The sequence below is a fragment of the Chiloscyllium plagiosum genome, chromosome 16, assembly GCF_004010195.1.
Source record: "Chiloscyllium plagiosum isolate BGI_BamShark_2017 chromosome 16, ASM401019v2, whole genome shotgun sequence".
Lineage (NCBI taxonomy): Eukaryota > Metazoa > Chordata > Chondrichthyes > Orectolobiformes > Hemiscylliidae > Chiloscyllium > Chiloscyllium plagiosum.
Window position 1 is genome coordinate 32,958,359 of NC_057725.1, and position 26,816 is coordinate 32,985,174.

Genomic DNA, 26,816 nt, shown 5'->3' on the forward strand with positions numbered 1-26,816 from the left:
GCTTCTAAACACCTGTGTGGATATCACATGCTCCGTTATCAAGACAACACATCCCTCCTTTTTACTTTCCCCACCCGCGTCTCATACCCAATGCCTAGTGAAAAACCTAGTGCATGTTACCTCGGGAATGTTAACCATTGATGAAAGTGTCAGGGGACATGTTTGTTTTACAAGTGGTTGCACTAATTTGTGAAGACACAATGTAAGGCCACTAACGGAACTGGAGATTGTCAAAAAGTAAGTTTTGCCCCTTGAAACATAAGGACCAGCTGATGCATGCAGCCAAGGAATATCATGCATGCTGTTGTGGGCACACTGAATTCAAATGTTGTGACAGGTGGGAAGGATGTATAGTACACCACAAAGGCAAAGTTTAAACATGTATTGTCATCTCAATACCAATTTCTCAGGTCTTGAAGAAATTCCACTGTCAGAGTTTTGCATTAGGTCAGGTTCTTTCAGCCAGCTGATTACTTTTGAATTTACGTTTTAATCACGTTTTTAAAATGTCACAACTCACCTTTCTCTTCCAAGGCCTCCTCTGCACTTGGTTGTCCATTCCCAACAGAGGCTTTCGATTGTTCAGAGACTTTCTCTGATCCTGCATCATTATCATCAAAATATAAAGCTGACAGTGTAAACCCAGCAGTGTTTGCGAGTATGAACTGCATTAACCATGCTTTTCCATGATCATGAATTTCGCACAAAATTTATTTGAGTTCAGTGCAGCTGTCTTGATGAACAAATAATGCTACTTTTCAGATTAGTTCTCAATTATTGCAGAGCTGCTGTGCACTGTGTGTATCACGTACCCGTCTGCTCTTCATTCCCTTCATTTACCTGAGTCAACTATTGTATGATGGATTCCAAAAGTTGGTGATTGAAATGGTCCTGGCATGCACTGGTGAAATGTTTGGAAGTGGTTAAATCAGTGAATAAATCACGTTGTTTGGTGTAAGGATAGATCCGTGGAGTTCACAGGAGAAAATGCAATCAGTTCTTGAATTGGAGAAGGCAGGTGCTTACTTAGATTAGATGACTTACAGTGTGGAAACAGGCCCTTAGCCCAACAAGTCCACACTGACCCTCCGAAGCACAACCCACCCAGACTCATTCTCCTACATTTACCCTTTCATCTAATACTACGGGCAATTTAGCATGACCAATTAATCCAACCTGCACATTTTTGGACTGTGGGAGGAAACCGCAGCACCCGGAGGAAACCCACACAGACCCAGGGAGAATGTGCAAACTCCATACAGTCAGTCACCTGAGGTAGGAATTGAACCCGGGTCTCTGGCGCTGTAAGGCAGCACTGCTAACCACTGTGCCACCGTGCACTGTGAAGCTATGTCTTTTCCCAAATGATATTCTGGCATTTCCAAGATGGAATTTGCTCAAGACCTGGCATGTGGGGTGAGTACACAAAAATCTGGCATATAGAAGTTGTGCTGAATAATGCACGCTGGATTTGCAACAATAGTGCAAAGGACGAAAAGTGGTGATACTTTCTGAAGGCTGTTTCGGTTTAAATATTTTGCAGAACAAGGAGGAACTCCACCAGGTACAACGTGGTAAGTGAACCTGCTTTGGTGCAATGTAGAACCCAGTATTGCTGATGGCTGTACCTGTCATTTCACAAGGAGACCAACCTGTCCCTATTTCGCTTCCAGGCAGCTTAGCGGGCTAAGGTTCCCTTGAGTGCTGATGCTGTCGCAGACACAAAGATGGATTTTGCCATCAGGAACATGGCCATGGGTTACTTTAAAATTTGTACATATTTCCCTTTGAGTCCATGCATATTGAATGTTATTGATTTCTAGACCAAGGGCTTTCATCTAATATACCTAACCATAGTTCTGGGAAATCTCTGTACTTTGGAAATCATATCAAATGATAAAAGATCATTGAAATGTGTAGGAACACTTGAATAATGCATGCTCGAATGCCTGTCAGTATTTGAGGGCTTTATGTTGTTTGTGCAGGATTTCGCACAGTGTTCAGTGAGTGATTCAGGGGTTAATCAGGCAGATTTGGACTGATTATTGGGAGTTGGATGATGGCAATGTCGTGAATGGTTGGGACAAAATGGTTTCACCAAATGAAGATAGTCACATCAACAACATGATTGAGATTGTTAAAGATTTTCCTGAATATCATTCGTGGTCTAGTGACGACTTTGCAACATTCACCTGCTCTGCTTCCATAGGCTTCTAAACACCTGTGTGGATATCACATGCTCTGTTATCAGGACAACACATCCCTCCTTTTTACTTTCCCCACCCGCGTCTCAAACCCAATGACTAGTGAAAAACCTAGTGCATGTTACCTCAGACATGTTAACCATTGATGAAAGTGTCAGGGGACATGTTTGTTTTACAAGTGATTGCACTAATTTGTGAAGAGACAATATAAGGCCACTAACGGAACTGGGGATTCTCAAACAGTCAGTTTTGCCCCTTGAAACATAAGGACCAGCTGATGCATGCAGCCAAGGAATAACATGCATGCCATTGAGGGCACACTGATTTCAAATGCTGTTCCAAGTGGTAAGGATATACAGTACACCACATTTGCAAAGGCAAAGTTTAAACATGTATTGTCATCTCAATACCAATTTCTCAGGTCTTGAAGAAATTCCACTGTCAGAGTTTTGCATTACGTGAGTCTTTCACCCAGGTGATTACTTTTGAAGTTACGTTTTAAACGCATTTTTAAATTGTCACAACTCACCTTTCTCTTTCGAGTCATCCTCTGCACTTGGTTGTCCATTCCCAACAGAGGCTTCGGGTTGTTCAGAGACATTCTTTGATTCTGCATCATCATCATCAAAATATAAAGCAGACAGTGTAAACCCAGCAGTGTTTGTGAGTATGAACTGCATTAACAATGCTTTTCCGTGACCATGAATTTCAAACTAAACTTATTTGAGTTCAGTGCAGCTGTCTTGATGAACAAATAATGCTACTTTTCAGATTAGTTCTGCATTAATTTCTCTCAATTATTGCAGAGCTGCTGTGCACGGTGTGTATCATGTCCTCATCTGCTCTTTATTCCCTCCAATTACCTGAGTCAGCTATTGTATGATGGATTCTATAAGTTGGTGATTGCAATCGTCCTGGCATGCACTTGTGAAATGTCTGGAAGTGGTTAAATCAGTGAATAAATCATTTCATTTGGCGTAAGGATAGATCCGTGGAGTTCACAGGAGAAAATGCAATCAGTTCTTGAATTTGAGAAGGCAGAGGAAGGATGTATAGTACACCACAAAGGCAAAGTTTAAACATGTATTGTCATCTCAATACCAATTTCTCAGGTCTTGAAGAAATTCCACTGTCAGAGTTTTGCATTAGGTCAGGTCTTTCAGCCCAATGGTTACTTCTGAATTTACGTTTTATTCGCATTTTTAAATTGTCTCAACTCACCTTTTTCTTTCGAGTCATCCTCTGCACTTGGTTGTCCATTCCCAACAGAGGCTTCGGGTTGTTCAGAGACATTCTGTGATCCTGCATCATCATCATCAAAATATAAAGCAGACAGTGTAAACCCAGCAGGGTTTGTGAGTATGAATTGCATTAACAATGGTTTTCCGTGACCATGAATTTCAAACTAAACTTATTTGAGTTCAGTGCCACTGTCTTGATGCACAAATAATGCTACCTTTCAGATTAGTTCTGCATGAATTTCTCTCAATTATTGCAGAGCTGCTGTGCCCGGTGTGTATCATGTCCTCATCTGCTGTTCATTCTCTCCTTTGCCTGAGTCAGCTATTGCATGAAGAATTCTATAAGTTGGTGATTGAAATGGTCCTTGCATGCACTTGTGAAATGTCTGGAAGTGGTTAAATGAGTGAATAAATTTTTTCGTTTGGTGTAAGGATAGATCCGTGGAGTTCACAGGAGAAAATGCAATCAGTTCTTGAATTTGTGAAGGCAGGTGATTACCTACTCCACATGTTTACAACTATGAAACTATGTCTTTGCAAAAATGGTATTCTGGCATTTCCAAGATGGAATGTGCTCAAGATCTGGCATGTGGGGCGAGTACACAAAAATCTGGCATATAGAAGTTGTGCTGAATAATGTAAGCTGGAGACCAACGTGTCCCTATTTCGCCTCCAGTCGTCTTAGTGGGCTAAGATTCCCCTGAGTGCTGATGCTGTCGCAGACACAAAGGTGGCTTTTGCATCAGGAACGTGGGGCGAGTACACAAAAATCTGGCATATAGAAGTTGTGCTGAATAATGTACGCTGGAGACCAACGTGTCCCTATTTCGCCTCCAGTCATCTTAGTGGGCTAAGATTCCCCTGAGTGCTGATGCTGTCGCAGACACAAAGGTGGCTTTTGCCATCAGGAACATGGTCATGGGTTACGTGGAAATTGTTCATATTTCCCTTTGAGTCCATGCATATTGAATGGTACTGATTTCTAGACCAAGGGCTTTCATGTAATATAGCTGACCATAGTTCTGGGAAATCTCTGTACTTTGGAAATCATATCAAATGATAAAAGGTCATTGAAATGTGTAGGAACACATGAACACTGCATGCTCGAATAGCTGTCAGTGTTTGATGGCCATTGGTAGGGTGTCCCGGTTTTGGCAGAGTGTTCATTGAGTGACTAACGAGTTAGTCTGTCAAATGTAGATTTGGGAGCTGAATGTTGGATATTGGATGATGAGGGTATGGGAAATGGTGTGTTTGGGACGAAATGGCCTCTCTACATGAACTCAGTCACATGACTGCGATTGTGAAAGACTTTCCTGAACAGCATTCATTGTCTTGGAACAACATTGTGACATTCACCTGCTCTGCTTCTATTGCCTCTAAAACACCTTTGTGAATACCACGTACTCCTCTCAGAGGACAGACCATTCATCCTTTTTACTTTCTCCATCTAGTTCTCAAACCCAACGCCTAGTAAAAAACTTGTGCATGCTACCTCAGACTTCTTAACCATTCATGAAAGGGTGAGAGCATATGTTTGTTTCACAAGTGATTGCACTAATTTGTGCAATGACAATGTAAGGCCACTAAAGGAGCTGGTGATTCTCTTTAAGTTTGCCCCTTGGAATATAAGGACCTGCTGCTGCCTGAAGACAATGAACAACATGCATGGATTTGAGAGCACATTGAAATCAAGAAATGTGGCAGGTGGGAATAATGTAAAGTACACCTCATTTGGAAAGGCACAGTTTAAACAGGTAGAACATGGAACATTGAACTGAGAACAGTACAGCACAGCATAGGCCCTTTGGCCCATGATGTTGCATCAAGCATTTATCTCAACCTAAGATCAACCGAACAAACACCCTCCTTGCTTTGCTGGCATCCATTTGCTTGGCCAGCAGTCGTTTAAATGTTCCTAATGTCTCTGACTCTATTACCACCACCGGCAGTGCATTCCACACACTCACCACTCTCTGCATAAAGATCCAACAGCTGAAATCAGCCCTATACCTTCCTCCAATCACTTTAAAATTATGACTCCTCGTGACAGCCATTTCTGCCCTTTGGCAATCGCAATACCAATTTATCAGGTCTTGAACAAATTTCATTATCAGAGTTATGCAATAGGTCAGGTCTCACACACAGAAAATCACTTTTTAAATGCTCACATTTTTAAGTTGTAACAATTCACCTTTCTCATTTGCATCATCCTGTGCAACAGTACCTTCAAGGTGTTCAGATTCATTCTGTGATCCTGCATCATCAGCATCAAAACATAAAGCAGATCATGTAAACCCAGCAGTGTTTGTGACTTGGAACTGCATTGGTTATACTTTTGTGTGATCATAAATTTCACACAAACCTTATTTGTTTTCAGTGCAGATGTCCCTATGGACAAATGATGCTACTTTTCAGATTAGTGCTGCATTAATGTTCTCTCAATTATTACAGAGCTGTTGCTCACTGTAAATATTACACCCTAGACTTCCGTTCATGCCTTCCATTTACCTGAGTCAACTATTGCATGAAGAATTTTACAAATTGGTGATTGACTTGTGAATCATCATGAAGTGGTTAAATCATTGAATAAATCATGTAGTTGAATGTAAGGATAGATCACTGGTGTTCTCAGAAGGAAATGCAAACAGTTCTTGAATTTGAGTCGGCAGATTTTTACCTTCGCCAAATAGTATTAACTGTAAACTGCATCTTTTTAAAAATGATGTTCTGGATCTTAGACGATGAAATTTGTATGTGGAGTGACCACACAAAAATCTGACACAAAGGAATTGTGCTGAATAACGCACACAGGATTTGCAACAACAGTGCAAAGGACGAAAAGTGGAGATGCTTTCTGAAGGCTGTTTCAGTTTGAATATTCTGCAGAACAGGCACGAACTCCACCAGGTACAATGTGGTAAGGAAAGCTGCTTTGATACAATGTAGAACCCAGCATTGCTGATGGCTGAAGCTGTCATTTCATAAGGAGACCAATCTGTCCCTATTTCGACTCCAGTGATCTTGATGGGTGGGCTAAAGTTCCCCTGAGTGCTGATGCTGTCGCAGACACATTGATGGTTTTTGCCATCAGGAACCAGGTCATTTGTTATGTGGAAATTTACATATTTCCCTTTATAGAACATAGAACAATACAGTGCAGAACAGATATTGCGCCGACTTGTGAACTATTCTCAGCTTGTCCCCCTACATTACCCCAAAATCATCCATGTGCTTATCTAAGGATTGATTAAATCTCCCTTTTGTGGCTGAGTTGACTACATTAGCAGGTAGGGCCTTTCACGCCCTTACCACTCTCTCTGCAAAGAACTTTCCTCTGACATCTGTCTTAAATCTATGACTCCTCAATTTATAGTTATGCCCTCTTGTACAAGCTAATGTCATCATCCTAGGAAAACGTCTTTCACTGCCTACCCTATCTAATCTCTGATCATCTTGTATGTCTCTATCAAATCCCCCCTGAGCCGCCTTCTTTCCAATGATAACAGACCCAAGTCTCTCAGCCTTTCCTCATAAGACCTTCCCTCCAGACCAGGCAACATACTGGTAAATCTTCTCTGCACCTTTTCCAATGCTTCCACATCCTTCCTATGATGGGGCGACCAGGACTGTACACAATATTCCAGGTGTGGCCGCACCAGCGTTTTGTATAGTTGCAGCATGACATTGCGGCTCTGGAACTCAATCCCTCTACCAATGAAACCTAACACACCGTATGCCTTCTTCACAGCACTATCCACCTGGGTGGCAACTTTCAGTGATCTATGCACATGGACTCCAAGATCCCTCCACACATCCACGCTACCAAGAATCTTTCCATTGACCCAGTACTCTGCCTTCCTGTTATTCTTCCTAAAGTGCATCAACTCACAGTTAGCTGCATTGAACTCCATTTGCCATCTTTCCGCCCAATTCTGCACTTTATCCAAGTCCCCCCGCAACCTGTAACATTCTTCCAAACTGTCCACTACTCCACCGATTTTAGTGTCGTCTGCAAATTTACTAATCCATCCACCTATGCCTGCATCTAAGTCATTTATAAAAATGACAAACAGCAGTGGTCCCAAAACAGATCCTTGTGGCACACCACTAGTAACTGGACTCCAAACTGAATATTTTCCATCAAACACCACTCGCTGCCTTCTTCCAGAAAGCCAGTTTCTAATCCAAACTGCTAAATCACCCTCAATTCCATGCCTCTGCATTTTCTCCATCAGCCTACCATGTGGAACCTTATCAAAGGTTTACTGAAGTCCATGTATACCACGTCAACTGCCCTATCCTCATCTACATGGTTGGTCACCTTCTCAAAAGACTCAATGAGGTTTGTGAGACACGACCTGCCCTTGACGAAACCATGTTGACTATCTGAAATCAAATTGTTGCTTGCTAGATGATTATAAATCTTATCTCTTATAATCCTTTCCAAACCCTTTCCTACAACAGAAGTAAGGCTCACTGGTCTATAATTACCTGGGTCATCACTGCTGCCCTTCTTGAACAATAACACATTTGCAATCCTCCAGTCCTCAGGTACTAAACCTATAGATAATGACGATTCAAATATCAAAGCCAACGGCTCTGCTATCTGGTCCCTAGTTTCCCAGAGAATCCTCAGATAAATCCCATCCGGCCCAGGGGACTTGTCTACTTTCAGTCCTTCTAGAGTTGATAACACCTGTGCGTAACTAACTCGATCCTTTCTAGTCTAATATCTTGTACCTCATTCTTCTCCTCTACAATATTCTCCTTTTCCTGAATGAACACCGATGAGAAATGTTCATTTAGCACCTCTCCGATCACTATAGGCTCCATACTCAACTTCCCACTTCTTTCTTTGACTGGCCCTATTCCTCCTCTCACCATCCTTTTATTCCTCACATGCCTATAGAAAGCTTTAGGGTTCTCCTTTATTCTATTTGTTAAAGACTGCTCATGTCTGCTCTTTGCTCTTCTTAACTCTCTCTTTAAATCCTTCCTAGCTGATCTGTAACTCTCCATCATCTCATCTGTACCATCTTGCCTCATTAACACATAAGCCTCCTTCTTCTTCTTAACTAGAGATGCAATTTCTGCAGTAAACCACGGTTTCCTTACCTTATCACTTCCTCCCTGCCTGACAGGGACATACCTATCAAGGACACGCAATATCTGTTCCTTAAACCAGCACCACATTTTGATTGTCTGTATCCCCTGCATTTTGCTACCCCATTCTATGCATCCTAATTCTTGCCTAATCGCATTATAAACGCCCTTGCCCAATCAATAACTCTTGACCTGTGGCATATACCTATCCCTTTCCATCGCTAATCTAAACGTAACTGAAATATGGTGACTCTCTTCTAAGTCCTCACCTACAAATGAATCAAACACCTGGCCTGATACGTTGCCAAGCACCAGATCCAGTGTGGCCTCCCCTCTTGTCAGCCCTTCAATATCCTGTGTCAGGAAACCCTCCTGTATACATTGGATAAAAACTGATCCATCCGACGTACTACAGCTATAACATTTCCAGTCAATGTTGGGGAAGTTAAAGTCCCCCATAATGACCACCCTGTTCCTTTCACTCCTACTCAGAATAATTTTGCTAATCCTCTCTTCCACTTCCCTGGAACTCTGCGGAGGCCTATAAAAAACTCCAAGCAGTGTAACCTCTCCTGTCTTGTTTCTAACCTCAGCCCACACTACCTCAGTAGACGAGTCCTCAGCAAAAATTCTCTCAGCCACCGTTATATTATCTTTGACTAACAAGGCCACACCTCCCCCTCTTTTACCGCCTTGCCTGTTTTAATGAAAGATCTAAACCCTGGAACCTGCAACATCCATTCTTCACCCTGCTCTATCCATGTCTCTGAAATGGCCAAAACATCGAAGTCCCAGATACCTATCCATGCTGCAAGCTCACCTACCTTATTTCAGATACTTCTGGCATTGAAGTAAACACACTTCAAACCAGTTTGCCGTCTGCCAGCATATTCCTGTGACCCTGAAATCCTGTCCCTGTCCTTCCTACTCTCATCCTCCTGTGCACTGCAACTACACTTCCTGTTCCCATCACCCTTCTGAGCTAGTTTAAACCCACCTGAATAGCACTAGCAAATTTCCCACCCAGGATATTAGTACCCCTCTGGTTCAAGTGCAGATCATTCTGTTTGCACAAGTCTCACCTTCTCCAGAATGAGCCCCAATTATCCAAAAACCTGAAACCCTCCCTCCTGCACCATCCTTGCAGCCATGTGTTTAGCTGATATCTCTCCCTATTCCTTGCCTATCACGTGGCACGGGTAACAAACCAGAGATAACAACTCTGTTTGTTCCAGCTCTCAGCTTCCACCCTAGCTCCCTGAAATTCTGCCTTACATCCCTATCCCTCTTTCTACCTATGTCGTTGGTACATACATGGACAACGACTTGAGGCTGGTCACCCTCTCCCTTCAGGACCCCAAAGACACGATCCGTGACATCACGGACCCTGGCACCTGGGAGGCAACACACCAACCATTTCTGTTTTTCAGCGGCAGCAACAACTTGAAGGGCGGGAGCTTGGACCAGGGGCCTGTGGGGAGGGGTGAGTCTCTGATTTGTGCTTTTAAATTTGAAGTCAGAGAGCAGAGATTTCTGGGAAAGGAGGGACTTCTTACATTTATTTCCATCCTGCTATATAAGTCAGTGTCTTCTCAACCCGAGTCCCTACCTTTGTAGAGTCTCCCACCCAACCACCTCCTCCAACCTTAAAGACCAGGGTCATATCAGATAAGTGTCTCTTTTTACTTCATGACTAGGGGACTAGCAGGGATGGCAGTGCAGGGAGAGCAATGTTCCTCCTGCATGATGTTTGAGGTCAGGGACACTATTAAGTGCCCCATCCAAGTACATCTGCAGGAAATGCACCCAACTCTCGCTCCTCCAAGACCATGTTAGGGAACTGGAGCGGGAGCTGGATGAACTTCGGATCATTCAGGAAGAAGAGGCTGTGATAGATAGGAGTGACAAGGAAGTAGTTACTCCTAAGCAAGAAGAAAGCTGGGTGACTGTTCGAAAGGGGAAAATACAGTCAGTGGAGGGATCCCCTGTGGTCGTTCCCCTGAAAAACATGTACACTGGTTTGGATACTGTTGAGGGGACGACTTAACAGGGGCAAGCAGTGGAGTCCAGGTCTCTGGCACAGAGCCCATCCCTGTTGCACAAAAGGGAAGGAGGGAAAGGAGGAGAGTGTTAGTCATTGGGGACTCAATAGTTAGAGGCTCAGATAGAAGGTTTGTTGGGAATGAACGAGACTCGTGGTTGGTGTGTTGCCTCTCATGAGTCCATGCATACTGAATGGCAATGATTTCTAGACCAATACATTTTGTATTGCTGATCACAGCTCTGCGAAATCTCTGTGATTTGGGCAACCATATCAAATGATGAAAGGTCATTGAAAAGTGTAGAAACACTTGACACTGCATACATGAATAGCTGCCAATGTTTGAGGGCTTTATGTTGTTTGTGCAAGATTTCACACAGTGCTCAGTGAGTTATGAAGGAGATAATCAGACAAATTTGGATGGGAGTTGGATGATGGGGATCTGGTGAATGGTGTGCTTGGGACAAAGTGGCCAATCTACATGAACACAATCACATCAACACCATGAGTGAGATTGTTAAAGATTTTCCTGAACAGCATTCGAGGTCTTGGAACGACATTGTGACCTTCACTTGCTCTGCTTCCATCAGCTTCTAAACACCTGTGCAGATACCACGTACTCCCCTCAGAAGGCAACACATCACTCCTTTATAATTTTTCCATCTGGATCTCAAACCCAATGCCTCATAAAAAGCTTGTGCATGCTGCCTCAGACTTTTTAACCATTCATGAAAGTCTCAGAGCAGATGTTTGTTTTACAAGAGATTGCACTAATTTGTGTAGTGACAATGGAATGCTACTAAAGGGGCTGGAGATTCTCTTGAAGTAACTTTTGCCCATTGGAATATAAGGATCTGCCGATGCCTGCCACCAAAGAACAACATGCCTGCCGTTGAGAGCACATTGAAATAAAGAAATGCGACAGGCGAGAATAATGTACAGTACACTTCATTTGCAAAGGCAACATGTACTGCCATCTCAAAACCACATCTTGTACAAATTCCATTGTCAGAGTTATGGATTAGGTCAGGTCTTGCACCCAGATAATCACATTTTAATTGCTCACCTTTTTAAGTTGTAGCAACTCACCTTCCTCTTTTGAGTCATCCTTTGCATTTTGTTGTGCATTCCCAACATGCGATTCAATTTGTTCAGAGGAACTCTGTGGTCCTGCATTATCATCTTCAAAATTTAAAATAACCAGTGTAAACCCAGCAATGTTTGTGAGTAGAAACTGCATTGACAATACTTTTGTGTGATCATGAATTTCACACAAAACTTACTTGAGCTCAGTGCAGATGTCCCTATGGGCAAATGATGCTACTTTTCAGATTAGTGCTGCATTAATGTTCTCTCAATTATTACAGAGCTGTTGCTCACTGTAAATATTACACCCTAGACTTCTGTTCATGCCTTCCATTTACCTGAGTCAACTATTGCATGATGAACTCTATAACTCTGTGATTGAAATGGTCCTGGCATGTACTTGTGAAATGTTTTGAAGTGGTTAAATCATTGAATAAATCATTTAGTTGGCTGTAAGGGTTGATCAGTGGAGTTCTCAGAAGAAAATGCAATCAGTTCTTGAATTTGAGGTAGCAGATTTTTACCATACCCAAACACTGTTGACTATGACACTGCATCTTTTTAAAAATGATATTCTGGCATTTCCAAGATAGAATTTGCTCAAGGCCTAGAGTGGGGACAAAAATCTGACACATAGAAATTTTGCTGACTAATGTAAACAGGATTTGCAACAATAGTGTGGAGGACCAAACAGGGAGATGCTTTCTGATGAGTGTTCCAGGCTGAAAATGGAGAACATGGAGGTGCTCCACAAACGTGGGTATGTAAACCTACTACGATGCAATATGGAACCCAGTGTTGCTGATGGCTGAAGCTGTCATTTCACAAGGAGAACAAACTATCCACAATTCAACTCCATTGATCTTGGTGTGCTTACGTTTCCCTGAGTGCTGATGCTGTCACAGCCATGAAGATGGTTTTTACTACCAGGAAACTGCTCATGTCTTACGTGGAAATTGTACATATTTTCCTTTGAGTCCATACATATTGAATGGCACTGATTTCTAAACCAAGGGCTTTCATCTTGCACAGCTGATCACAGCTCTGAGATATCTCTGTACTTTGGGAAATCATATCCAATGCTGAAAGACATTGAAAGTGTAGAAACACTTGAACACTGCATGCTTGAATAAGTGCTAGTGTTTGAGGGCTTTATGTTTTTTTGTCACAGTGCTCAGTCAGTGATGAAGGAGACAAACAGACAAATGTAGATTTGAAGACAGATTGTTACGAGTTGGATGATGGGCAAGTGTTGAATAGTGTGATTGGGACGAAATGGCCTCTCTACATGAACAAAATCACATCAACATGAGTGAGATTGTTAAAGATTTTCCTGAACACCATTTATGGTCTTGGAATGACATTGCAACATTCACCCTGCTCTGCTTCCATCAGCTTCTAAACACCAGTGTAGATACCATGTGCTCCCCTCAGAGCACAGCACATCCCTCCCTTTTAATTTCTTCACTCGCACCCCTCGTGAAAACCTTAGCGCTTGCGACCTCAGAATTTTTAATCATCCACAAAAGGTTCAGAGCACATGTTTGTTTCACAAGTGACTACACTAATTTGTGCAGTGACAATATAAGGCCACTAAAGGAGCTGGAGATTCTCTTTAAGTACATTTTGCCCCTCGTAATATAAGGACCTACTGACGCACGCAGCTGATGAACAACACACATGTCATTGAGAGCACAGTGAAATCAAGTAATGTGACAGGCGGGAACAATGTACAGTGCACCTCATTTGCAAAAGCAACATTTAAACATGTGCTGTCATCTCAATAAAATTTATCAGGTCTTGGAACAAACTCCATTGTCAGAATTATGCATTAGGTCAGGTCTTTCACTGAGATGTGTACTTTTTAATTGCTTGCATTTTTAAATTGTAGCAACTCACCTTTCTGTTTCGAGTCATCCTGTGCTTTTTGTTGTCCATTCCCAGAAGTGCCTTCACGTTGTTTAGATTCATTCTGTGATCCTGCATCATCAGCATCAAAATATAAACAGACAGTGTAAACCCAGTACTTTTCACAGGTTTGACATGCATTGTCAATGATTTTGTTGATCATGAATTTCACACAAACCTTTTTTGAGTTCAGTGCAGATGTCCCCATGGCCAAATGACGCTACTTTTCAGATTAGGGCTGCACTAATGTTCTCTCAATTATTGCAGAGCTATTGCTCACTGTGTATATTACACCCTAGTCTTTGGTTCATGCTATCCATTTAGCTGAGTCAACTATTATATGATGAATTCTATAACATGGTAATTGAAATGGTCCTGGCATGCACTTGTGAAATGTTTTGAAGTGGTTAAATCATTGAATAAATCATTTACTTTCATGTAAGAATAGATTAATAGAGTTCTCAGAAGAAAGTGCGATCAGTTCTTGAATTTGAGATGGCAGATTTTTACCATACCCAAACTATGTTAACTAGGACACTGCATCTTTTTAAAAATGATGTTCTGGCATTTCCAAGATGTAATTTGCTCAAGACCGAGAGTCAGCTCTGAGCACACAAACATCTGACACCTAGAAATTTCACTAATGTAAACAGGATTTGCAACAATAGTGCAGAGGACCAAGCAGGGAGATGCTTTCTGATCAGTGTTCCAGGCTGAAAATTCTGGAGAACATGGAGGTCGTCCACTAATGTGGGTATGTCAACCTATTACGGTGCAATATAGGAACCAGTGTTGCTGATGACCGAAGCTGTCATTTCACAAGGAGACCAATCTGACCACAATTCAACTCCATTGATCTTGGTGGGCTAATGTTCACCTGCGTGCTGACGCTGTTACAGCCATGAAGATTGCTTTTACCATCAGGAGCCTGCTGACGGGTTATGTGGTAATTGTACATATTTTCCTTTGAGTCCATACATATTGAATGGCACTGATTTCTAAACCAAGGGCATTCATCTTGCACAGCTGATCACAGCTCTGAGAAATATCTGTACTTTTGGAAATCATACCAAATTATGAAAGGTCATTGAAATGTGTAGAAACACTTGACAACTGCATGCTTGAATAACTGCCAGTGTTCGAGAGCTTTATGTTGTTTGTGCAAGATTTGGCACAGTGCTCAGTGAATGATGAATGAGTGATGAAGACAAATTTGGATTTGAAGACTGATTGTTGGGAGTTGGATGATGGGGATGTGGTGAATGGTGTGGTAGGGACAAAGTATCCTCTCTACATGAACACAATCACATCAACAGCATGAGTGAGATTGTTAATGATTTTCCTGAACAGCATTCATGATCTTGGAACAACATTGCAACATTCACCTGCTCTGCTCCCATTGGCTCCTAAACATCAGTGTGGATACCACATGCTCCCCTCAGAGGGCAGCACATCCCTGCTTCTTACTTTCTCCATCTAGATCTTGAGCCCAATGCCCAGTGAAAAATTTAGTGCATGCTACCTAAGACTTCCAACCATTCATGGAAGTGTCATACCATATGTTTGTTTTACAAATGATTGCACTCTTTTGTGTAGTGACAGTGTAAGTCACTAAAGGAGCTGGAGATTCTCTTCAAATAACTTTTGCCTCTTGTCATATAAGGACCTGCTGATACAGGCAGCCAATGAACAACATGCATGCTGTTGAGAGCTCATTGAAATCAGGCAACATGGCAGTTGGGAATAATATACAGTACACTTCATTTGTAAGTGCAAAGTTGAAACATGTATTGTCAGCTAATACCAATTTAGCAAGTCTTGAATAAATTCCATTGTCAGAGATATGTATTATTAGGTCAGGTCTACCACCTAGATGATTACTTTTTAATTGCTTGCAATTTTAAATTGTAACAACTCACCTTTCTCTTTCAAGACATCCTCTGGATTTTGTAGTCCATTCCCAAATGTGCCTTCAGGTTGTTTAGATTCATTCTGTGATCCTGCATCATCGTCATCAAGATATAAAGCAGACAGTGTAAACTCAGCAGAATCTGCGAGTATGAACTGCACTGACAATGCTTTTGTGTGATCTTGAATTTCACACAAACCTTACTTGAGTTCAGTGCAGCTGTCCCTATGGACAGATGATGCCACTTTCGTTCTCTTAATTATTGCAGAGCTGTTGCTCACTGTGTGTATTACGCCCCAGTCTGTTGTTCCTGCCATCTGTTTACCTGAGTCAACTATTTTATGAAGAATTCTACAACTTGTTGATTGAAGTGGTCCTGGCATGCACTTGTGAAATGTCTGGAAGTGGTTAAATCATTGAATAAATCATTTAGTTTGGTGTAAGGATAGATCAGTGGAATTCACAGGAGAAAATGCAATCAGTTCTTGAATTTGAGATGGCAGATTTTTACCTTGCCCATATGGTGTCAACTGTGAATCAATGTCTTTTTAAAAATGATATATTGGCATTTCCAAATTGGAATTTGCTAAGGACCTGGCATGTGGGGTGTGCACACAAAAATCTAACATACAGAAATTGTGCTGAGTAATGTACATAGGATTTGCAACAATACTGTGAAGGATGAAAAGTGGAGATGCTTTCTGAAGGCTGTTTCAGTTTGGATATATGGAGAACAGGGAGGGACTCCACCATGTACAATGTGCAAAGTAAATCTGCTTTGGTGCAATGTGTAGGACCCAGCGTTGCTGATGACTAAAGCTGTCATTTCACAAAGAAACCAACCTGTCCCCATTTGCCTTCATTGATCTTGTTCGGTTATGGTTCCCTGAGTGTTGATGCTGTCACAGTCACGAAGATGGCTTTTGCCATCAGGAACCTGGTCATGGGTTACGTGGCAATTGTACATATTTCCCTTTGAGTCTATACATATTGAATGGCACTGATTTCTAAACTAAGGGCTTTTAACTCCCATAGCGGACCACAGCTCTGGGAAATCTCTGTACTTTGGGAAATCATGTCAAAGGATGAAAGGTCATTGAAATGTGTAGAAACACTTGAACACTGCATGCTTGAATACCTGTCAGTGTTTGAGGGCCATTGGTAGTGTGTGCTGCTTTTAGCACAGTGTTCTGTGTGTGACTAAGGAGTTAATCAGACAAGTTTAGATTTGAGGACTGATTGTTGGGTATTGGATGATCCAGGTATGGTAAATGGTGTGGTTTGGATGAAATGGCCTCTCTACATGAACACAGTCACATCAACATCTTTAGTGCGATTGTTCAAACTTTTCCTGAACAGCATTCATAGTCTTGGAATGACATTGCAAAATTCACCTACTCTGCTACCATTGGCTCCTAAACACCTGTGTAGATACCCCATGCTCCTCTCAGAGGGCAGATAATTCATCCTTTTTAACTTTCTCCTTCTTGTTGTCAAACCCAATGTCTCGTAAAATCTTATGCACGCTACCTCAGACTTTTTAAACCATTGATGGATGTGTCAGAACACATGTTTGTTTTACAAGTGATTGCACTAATTTGTGTAGTGACAATGTAAGGCCACTTAAGGGGCTGGAGATTCTCTTGAAGTGACTTTTGCCCATTGGAATATGAGGACCTGCCGATGCCTGCCACCAATGAACAACATGAATGCCGTTGAGAGCACATTGAAATCAAGAAATGCAACGGGCAGGAATAATGTACAGTACACCTCACTTGCAAAGGCAACATTTAAACATGTACTACCATCTCAAAACCACGGCTTGAACAAATTTCATTTTCAGAGTTATCGATCAGGTCAGGTTTTGCACCCAAATAATCACGTTTTAATTGCTCACATTTTTAAGTAGTTGCAACTCACCTTCCTCTTTTGAGTCATCCTTTGCATTTTGTTGTGCATTTCCAACAGTGGCTTCAGGTTGTTCAGAGAAACTCTGTGGTCCTGCATCATCATCAAAATTTAAAATAGACGGTGTGAACACAGCAATGTTTGCAAGTATTAACTGCATTGACAATGCTTTTGTGTGATCATGAATTTCATACAAACCTTACGTGAGCTCAGTGCAGCTGTCTCTGTAGACAAATAATGCTACTTTTCAGATTAGTGCTTCATTTATGTTCTTTCAATTATTACAGAGCTGTGGCTCACTGTATAGATTACACCCTAGACTTCCGTTCATGCCATCCATTTACTTGAGTCAACTATTGTATGATGAATTCTATAACTCCGTGATTGAAATGGTCCTGACATGCACTTGTGAAACCATTGAATAAATCATTTAGTTAGTTGTAAGGATAGATCAGTGAAGTTCTCAGAAGAAAATGCAATCAGTTCTTGAATTTGAGATGGCAGGTTTTTTCCATACCCAAACAATGTTAACTATGACACTGCATTTTTTAAAATATGATGTTCTGGCACTTCCAAGATGGAATTTGCTCAAGACCTAGACTGGGAACTGAGCACACAAAAATCTGACTCATAGAAGTTTTGCTGACTAATGTAAACAGCATTTGCAACAATAATGCAGACGACCAAACGGGGAGATGTTTTCTGATGAGTGTTCCAGGCTGAAAATTCTGGAAAACACGGAGGTCCTCCACAAACGTAGGTCCGTAAACATGCTACAGCGGAATATAGGACTCAATGCTGCTGATGGCTAAAGCTCTCATTTCATAAGGAGACCAACCTACAATTTGACTCCATTGATCTTGGTGGGGAAGGTTATCCTGAATGCTGATGCTGTCATAGCCATGAAAATGGCTTTTACCATCAGGAACCTGCTCATGGGTTATGTGGAAATTGTATATTTTTCCCTTTTAGTCCATGCTTTTTGATTGGCACTGATTTCTAAACTAAGGGCTTTCATCTTGTAAAGCTGACCACAGCTCTGAGAAATCTCTGTTCTTTGGGGAATCATATCAAATGATGAAAGGTCATTGAAATGTGTAGAAACAGTTGAACACTGCATGCTTGAATAGCTGCCAGTGTTTGAGGGCCATAGGTAGTATGTGCCGGTTTTGGCACAGTGTTCCGGTGTGACTAAGGAGTTAATCAGACAAATTTGGATTTGAGGACTGATTGTTGGGATTTGGATGATGGGGATGTGGTGAATGGTGTGGTTGGGATGAAGTGGTCTCTCTACATGAACACAATCACATCAACAACGTGAGGGAGATTATTAACGGTATTCCTGAACAGCACTCATGGTCTTGGAATGACATTACCACATTCACCTGCTCTGCTCCCATTCTAAGCACCTGTGTGGATACCACATGCTCCTCTCAGAGGATAGCACATCCCTCCTTTTTAATTTCTCCACCTGCATCTCAAGCCCAGTGCCGAGTAAAAAACCTTAGTGCATGCTATCTCAGACATTTTAACCATTCATGTAACTGGCAGACCATATGTTTGTTTTCCAAGTGACTGCACTAATTTGTGCAGTGACAATGTAAGGCCACTAAGAGAGCTGGAGATTCATTTCAAGTAACTTTTGACCCTTGTAATATAAGGACCTGCTGATGCATGCCAGCAATGAACAACATAGACAGGATAGATCGAATGAATCCTTAGAAGAGTATAAAGGCAGTAGGAGTATACGTAAGAGAGAAATCAGGAGGGCAAAAAGGGAACATGAGATAGCTTTGGCAAATAGAGTTAAGGAGAATCCAAAGGGTTTTTACAAATACATTAAGGACAAAAGGGTAACTAGGGTGAGAATAGGGTCTCTCAAAGATCAGGAAGGCGGCCTTTGCGTGGAGCCGCAGAAAATGGGGCAGATACTAAACGAGTATTTTGTATCAGTATTTACTGTGGAAAAGGACATGGAAGATATAAAAGGTAGGGAAATAGATGGTGACATCTTGAAAAATGTCCATATTACAGAGGAGGAAGTGGTGGAAATCTTGAAACACATAAAAGTGGATAAATCCCCATGACCTGATCAGGGGTACCATAGATCTCTGTGGGAAGCTAGGGAAGTGATTGCTGGGCCTTTTACTGAGATATTTGTATCATCGATAGTCACATGTGAAGTGCCGGAAAACTGGGAGTTGGCTAACGTGGTGCCACTGTTTAAGAAAAGTGGTAAGGACAAGCCAGGGAACTATAGACCAGTGAGCCTGACCTCGGTAGTGGGCAAGTTGTTGGAGGGAATCCTGAGGGACAGGATGTATACGTATTTGGAAAGGCAAGGACTGATTAGGGATAGTCAACATGGATTTATGCATGGGAAATCGTGTCTCACAAACTTGGTTGGGTTTTTTGAAGAAGTAACAAAGAGGATTGATGAGGGCAGAACAGTGGATGTGATCTATATGGACTTGAGTAAGGCATTCTACAAGGTTCCCCATGGGAGACTGATTAGCAAGGTTAAATCTCATGGAATGCAGGGAGGACTCGCCATTTGGATACAGAACTGGCTCAAAGGTAGAAGACAGAGGGTGGTGGTGGAGGGTTGTTTTCCAGACTGGAGGCCTGTGACCAGTGGAGTGCCACAAGGATCGGTGTTGGGTCATTATTGTTTGTCATTTATATCAATGATTTGGATGTGAGCGTAAGTGATACAGTAAGTGAGTTTGCTGATGACACCAAAATTGGAGGTGTAGTGTACAGCGAAGAGGGTTACCTCAGATTACAATGGGATCTTGATCAGATGAGTCATTGGGCTGAGAAGTGGCAGATGAAGTTTAATTTAGATAAATGTGAGGTGCTGCATTTTGGAAAAGCAAATCTTAGCAGGACTTATACACTTAATGGTAAGGTCCGAGGGAGGGTGGTTGAACAAAGAGACCTTGGAGTGCAGGTTCATAGCTGATTGAAAGTGGGGATAGGATAGTGAAGAAGGCATTTGGTATGCTTTCCTTTATTGGTCAGAGTATTGAGTATAGGAGTTGGGAAGTCATGTTGCAGCTGTACAGGACATTGGTTAGGCCACTGTTGGAATATTGCGTGCAATTCTGGTCTCCTTCCTTTTGAAAAGATATTGTGAAACTTGAAAGGGTTCAGAAAAGATTTACAAGGATGTTGTTAGGTTTGGAGAATTTGAGCTATAGGGAGAGGCTGAACTGGCTGGGGCTGTTTTCCCTGGAGCGTCAGAGGCTGTGGGGTGACCTTATAGAGGTTTACAAAATTATGAGGGGCATGGATAGGGTAAATAGGCTAAGTCCTTTCCCTGGGTGCTGCTGATGGATGAAGCTGTCATTTCATAAGAGACCAAGCTGTCTGCATTTTGGCCCCTGTGGTCTTGCTGCCGAGTGAAAACCTTTCTGCACGCTACCTCAGACTTTATCATCATTGGTGAATGTGTAAGAGCACATGTTTGTTTTACAAGTGATTGCACTAATTTATGTAGTGTCAATGTAGGTCCACTAAAGGAACTGGCAATTGTCTTCAAGTAACTTGTGCCCCTTGCAATATAAGGACCTGTTGATGCCTAACACAAATGACCAACATGCATGCTGTTGAGAGCACACTGAAATCAAGCAATGTGACAGGTGGGAATAATATACAGTGCAGTTCATTTGCAAAGGCAATGTTTAAACATGTGCTGTCATCTCAATACGCATTAATCAGGTCTTGAACAAATTCCATTGTTATGTAATAGGAATGGTCCAGCATCCACTGATTAATTTTTAATTGCTCACATTTTTAAATGATTGCAACTCACGTTTCTCTTTCGAGTCATCCTGTGCATTTTGCTGTCCATTTCCAACAGTGCCTTCAGGTTGTTCATATTCATTCTCTGACCCTGCAACATCAACATTAAAATAGAAAGCAGACAGTGTAAACCAAGTAGCGTGCTTGAGTTCAAACTGTATTGACAAAGCTTTTGTGTTATCATGAATTTCACACAAATCTTATTTGGATTCAGTGCAGCTGTCTCTGTGGACAAATGATGTTACTTTTCAGATTAGTGCTGCATTAATGTTCTCTCAGTTATTGCAGAGCTGTTGCTCATTATGAGTCTTACACCTCAGTATGCTGTTCATGCCATCCGTTTACCTGAGTCAACTATTATATGAAGAATTGTATAACTTGGTGATTGAAATGGTCGTGGCATGCCCTTGTGAAAATTTTTGAACTGGTTAAATCATTGAATAAATCATTTAGTTTGGTGTAAGGATAGATCAGTGGTGTTCTCAGAATAAAATGGAACCAGTTCTTGATTTTGAGAAGGCAGATTTTGGCCTTGCCCAAATGATGTTAACTGTAAACTGCATCTATTTCAACATGATGTTCTGGCATTTCCATGATAGAATTTGATGAAGATCTGGAATGTGGAATGAACCCACATAAACCTGACACAAAGGAATTGTGCTGAATAACGTACATAGGATTTGCAACAAGAGTGCAAATGACCTGAAGGGGAGATGCTTTCTGAAGCATTTTTCAGGCTGAATATTCTGGAGAATATGGATGTCCTCCACCATTTACAATGTGGTAAGTAAACCTGCTTTGGTGCAATGTAGGACCCAGTGTTGCTGATGGCTGGAGCTGTCATTTTCAGAAGGAGACCAACATGTCCTCCATTTGGCCCCAGTGATCTTGATTCTGCTGAGTGCTGATGTTGTTGCAGACACAAAGATGTCTTTTGCCATCAGGAACCTGGTCATGGGTTACGTAGAAATTGTAGTTTGGCTAACATGGTACCATTGTTTAAGAAAGGTAGTAATGACAAGCCAGGGAACTATAGATCAGTGAGCCTGACGTCAGTGGTGGGCAAGTTGTTGGAGGGAATCCTGAGTGACAGGATTTACATGTATTTCGAAAGGCAAGAACTGATTCGGGATAATCAACATGGCTTTGTGCATGGGAAGTCATGTCTCACAAACTTTTAAAAGTTTTTTTTTAAAAGTAACAAAGAAGATTGATGAGGGCAGAGTGGTAGATGTGATCTATATGGACTTTAGTAAAGCAATCTACAAGCTTCTCCATGGGAGACTGGTTAGCAAGGTTAGCTCTCATGGAATACAGGAAGAACTCACATTTGAATACAGAAATAGCTCGAAGAACGAAGACAGAGGGTGGTGGTGGTGGAGGGTTATTTTTCAGACTGGAGGCCTGTGACCAGTGAAGTGCCACAAGGATCGGTGTTGGGTCCACTACTTTTCATCATTTATATAAATGATTGGGATGTGAGCATAAGAGGTATATTTAGTAAGTTTGCAGATGACACCAATATCGGAGATGTCGTGGACAATGAAGAAGGTTACTTCGGATTGCAACAGGATCTTGAACAAAAGGCCAAGGGGCTGAGAAGTGACAGACAGAGTTTAATTTAGATAAATGTGAGGTGCTGCATTTTGGGAAAGCAGATCTTATCAGGACTTATACACTTCATGGTAAGGTCCTAGGGAGTGCTGCTGAACAAAGAGACCTTGGAGTGCATTGCTCCTTGAAAGGAGAGTCACAGATAGAAAGGGTAGTGAAGAAGACACTTGGTGTGCTTTCCTTTATTGGTCAGAGTATTAAGTAAGGGAGTTGGGAGGTCATGCTGCGGCTGTACAGGACATTAGTTCGACCAATTTTGGAATATTACATGCAATTCTATCAGAAGGATGTTGTGAAATTTGAAAGGGTTCAGAAAAGTTTGACATGGATGTTGCCAGGGTTTGAGGATTTGAGCTACAGGGAGAGGCTGAAGAGGCTGGGGTTGTTTTCCCTGGAACGTCGAAGGCTGAGGGGTGACCTTATGGAGGTTTATGAAATCATGAGGGGCAGGGATAGCTTAAAGAGGCAAAGTCTTTTCCCAGGGGTGGGGGAGAACTAGAGGGCATAGGTTTAGGGTGAGAGGGGAAAGACATAAAAGGGATCTAAAGAGCACTTTTTCAAGCAGAGGGTGGTACGTGTGTGGAATTAGCTGCCAGAGGAAGTGGTGGAACTTGTACAATCACAATATTTAAAAGGCATCTGGATGGATACATGAATAGGAAGGGTTTAGAGGGATATGGGCCAAGGGCTGGCCAATGGGACTAGATTAGTTTGGGATATCTGGTCAGCATGGATGAGTTGACCAAAGTGTCTGTTTCCATGCTGTACATCTCTCTGACTCTATGACTTTACATATTTCCCTTTGAGTTCATGTGTATTGAATGGCACTGATTTCTAGACCAAGGGCTTTCACCTTGTATAGCTGACCACAGCTCTGGGAAATCTCTCTACTTTGGGCAATCATATCAAATGATAAAAAGTCATTGAAACATGTAGAAACACTTGAATGCTGCATGCTTGAACAGCTGCCAATGTTTGAGGGCTTGAAGATGTCTGTGCAAGTTTTGGCACAGTGTTCAGTGAGTGATTAAGGAGTTAATCAGACAGGTTTGGATTTGAGGACTGATAGTTGGGTATTGGAAGATGGGGATGTTGTGAATGGTGTGATTGGGATGAAATGCTGTTGTACACAAACTCAGTCACATCAGCAACATGAGTGAGATTGTTAAAGGTTTTCCTGAACAGCATTCATGGTCTTGGAATGACATTGCAATATTCACTTGCTCTGCTTCCATCAGCTTCAAAACATCTGTGTGCATACCACGTGCTCCACTCAGAGGGCAGCACATCCCTCCATCTGGATATCAAACACAATACCTTGTGAAAAACTTAATGCATGCTACCTCAGACCTTTTAACCATTGATGAAAGTGTCAAACCACATATTTGTTTTACAAGTGACTGCACTAATTTGTGTAGTGACAATGTAAGGCCACTAAAGGTGCTGGTAGCAGGCAACATCCTAGTAAATCTCCTCTGAAACCTTTCCAAAGCTTCCACATCCTTCCTATAATGCAGTGACCAGAACTGTACCCGAATTGCCCAGAGGCAGCTAAGAGTCAACCACATTGCTGTGTGTCTGGAGTCACATGCAGGCCAGGTAAGGATGACAGTTTCCTTCCCTGAAGGACATTAGTGAACCAGATGAACCAGTCATCATTGGACAATAAATTCCAGATTTTTATTGAATTCAAATACCACCATCAGCCATGGTGGGATTTGAACCCAGTCCCAGAATATTACCTAGGTCGCTGGATTAACATTCCAGCAATAATGTACTCGGTCAGCGCCTCCCCTGTAATGTAAGGTCCTGCTGATACATGCAGCCAATGAACAACATGCATGCCGTTGATAGCACACTGAAATCAAGTAATGTTGCCGCTAGCAAAAATGTACAATACACCTCTTTTGCAAAGTCAAGGTTTAAACACATACTGTCATTTGGTTTGTATTTGCAGCGTTATTTTCCTGAAGCTTAATGACATTCAGGGATTCTACATCATCACAAAAATACAAAATAGACAGTATAACCCCATTAATATAAGGGAGTAGAAACTACAGTGATAATGATTGATCACACAAATCTTATTTGTGCTCAGTCCAACTGTCTCTATGGAAAAATAATGATTTTGCTCCAGGCATGCATTTGTGGGGTATGTTAAAGTCCTCAAAGCATTGTACAAATTGTGCAGTTTGTTAGAGGGACAGGTGAATAGCTTTCTTAGATTGAAATGCAATCAGTTCTTGAATTTGACGATTTTAGAATGTTAGCTTCCCCGGCTGTTGTGGCATCTATGAAATTGGGTGTAATGATAGATCAGTTCAGTTCTCAGGCAAAAATGCAATGAGTTCTTGAATTTGAGAAGCTGGGAATTTTACCTTGCCAGAATGATGTCAACTGTGAAACTGTATCTTTTTACCAATGACGTTCTAATATTTCTAAGATGAAATTTTCTCAAGAAGTGGCATGGGAGACCAACACACAATAATCTGACACAGAGAATCTGCTGATTGATGTATATATGGTTTGCTCCATAGTGCAAAGGAGCAAAAGGAGAGATCCTTTCTGATGTGTCTTTAGGGGTGAATATTTGGGAAAACAGGGAGGACCTCCATCAGTTACAACATGGAAGTAAACCTGCTTTTGTGAAATATAGGACCCAGCGTTGCTGATGGCTGAAGCAGTCATTTCACATGGAGACCAAGCAGTCCTCCATTTAACCTCAGTGACCTTGGTGGGCTGAGGTTCCCCTGAGTGCTGATGCTGTCACTACCATGAGGATGGCTTTTGCCATCAGGAAACTGACCACAATTTAGGTAGAAATTGTACATATTTTCAACTGAGATCAGGCATGCTTTTTAGACCAAGGACTTTCATCTTTCAAAGCTGACCACAGCTCTCGTAAATCTCTGTACTTTTGGGAATCATATCAAATGGTGAAAGATTTTTGAAAAGTGCACAAACAGTTAAACTCTGCATGGTCAGAATGCTGCCAGTGTTTGAGGTCTGTGGGTTGTGGCTGCAAGTTTTGATACACAGTTCACTGTGTGATGAATGGGTTCAGCAGATAAGTTGAAATTTCAACACTGATTGTTGGTAGCTAGTTGGTAGCAATACAGAGAATGTGGTTAATGGTGTACTTGGCAGGAAATCTCCTTTGGAGGTGAATACAGTCACATTGATAAAGTGAGTGGGATTGTTGAAGTTCTTCCTGAACAGTAGTCATGGTCTTGGAACAACATTATGACATTCACCTGCTCTGTTTCCATCAGCTTTTAAATGCATGTGAGAATACTACATACACCCCACAGAACACAGCACACCTGGCCTTTTTAACTTCACCACCTCAATCTCTACTTCAGTGCTTCATAAAAACCTTAGCAGATTTACCTCACACATTTTAATTGTTGTTAGAAGTGTCTGAGAATAAGTTTAGTTTGCACTTGATTGCACTAGTTTTTGCAGGAACAATGTAAGGCCACTATAGGAGCTGCTTTAAGTAACTGTAGCCTCTCACAATATAAGGACCTGCCAATGCAGGTCCTGAACAACATGGATATCACTGGCAGTGCACTGAAATCAAATATTACAGCTGGTAGCAAACATGTACAGTGCACCAGTGATGCACAGACAAGGATGAAACATACTGTCAGGTCAATACCAATTTACCAGACCTTGAACCTAATTCCATTATCAGAAGTTTGCATTAGATCAGGTATTATACTCAGAGAATTACTTCTTAATTGGTCACACTTTAAATCACAGCAATTAATGTTTCTCTATCAAGTTATTCTCTGTATCGTTTTTGTGTCCCAAGCAATTCTTTGTTAACTTTCAGTGACTTCCTGTGACTCTACATCATCAAAAAGATACAAGCTAGATAATGTAAAGCCAATAACATAAAGGAGTAGTGTTTGCAGTGACAATGCAGTGATCACGTAATAATGAATTACAAACATATTTGTGTGAGCTCAGTGCAAATCATACTACTT

General features: G+C 41.7%; 1 protein-coding gene across 20 annotated transcripts in view; it reads right to left on the reverse strand.

The window, feature by feature from the left end:
- The window catches only part of LOC122557768 (ribosome-binding protein 1-like), a 62,295-nt gene that overhangs the window by 25,292 nt on the left and 10,187 nt on the right, over positions 1-26,816 (reverse strand). For 10 of the 20 annotated variants that reach the window (XM_043705760.1, XM_043705764.1, XM_043705756.1 and 7 more), the window contains exons 5-12: positions 21,221-21,301; positions 17,416-17,496; positions 15,506-15,586; positions 13,578-13,658; positions 11,682-11,774; positions 5,640-5,702; positions 3,426-3,506; positions 2,734-2,814 (exon numbers count right to left, since the gene is read on the reverse strand). In XM_043705760.1, the coding sequence (XP_043561695.1) occupies positions 2,734-2,814; positions 3,426-3,506; positions 5,640-5,702; positions 11,682-11,774; positions 13,578-13,658; positions 15,506-15,586; positions 17,416-17,496; positions 21,221-21,301 (642 nt within the window). Of the gene's footprint in view, positions 1-520; positions 602-2,733; positions 2,815-3,425; positions 3,507-5,639; positions 5,703-11,681; positions 11,775-13,577; positions 13,659-15,505; positions 15,587-17,415; positions 17,497-21,220; positions 21,302-26,816 lie in introns of all 20 variants that reach the window. The other 10 variants (XM_043705759.1, XM_043705749.1, XM_043705757.1 and 7 more) reach the window with 9 other exon arrangements.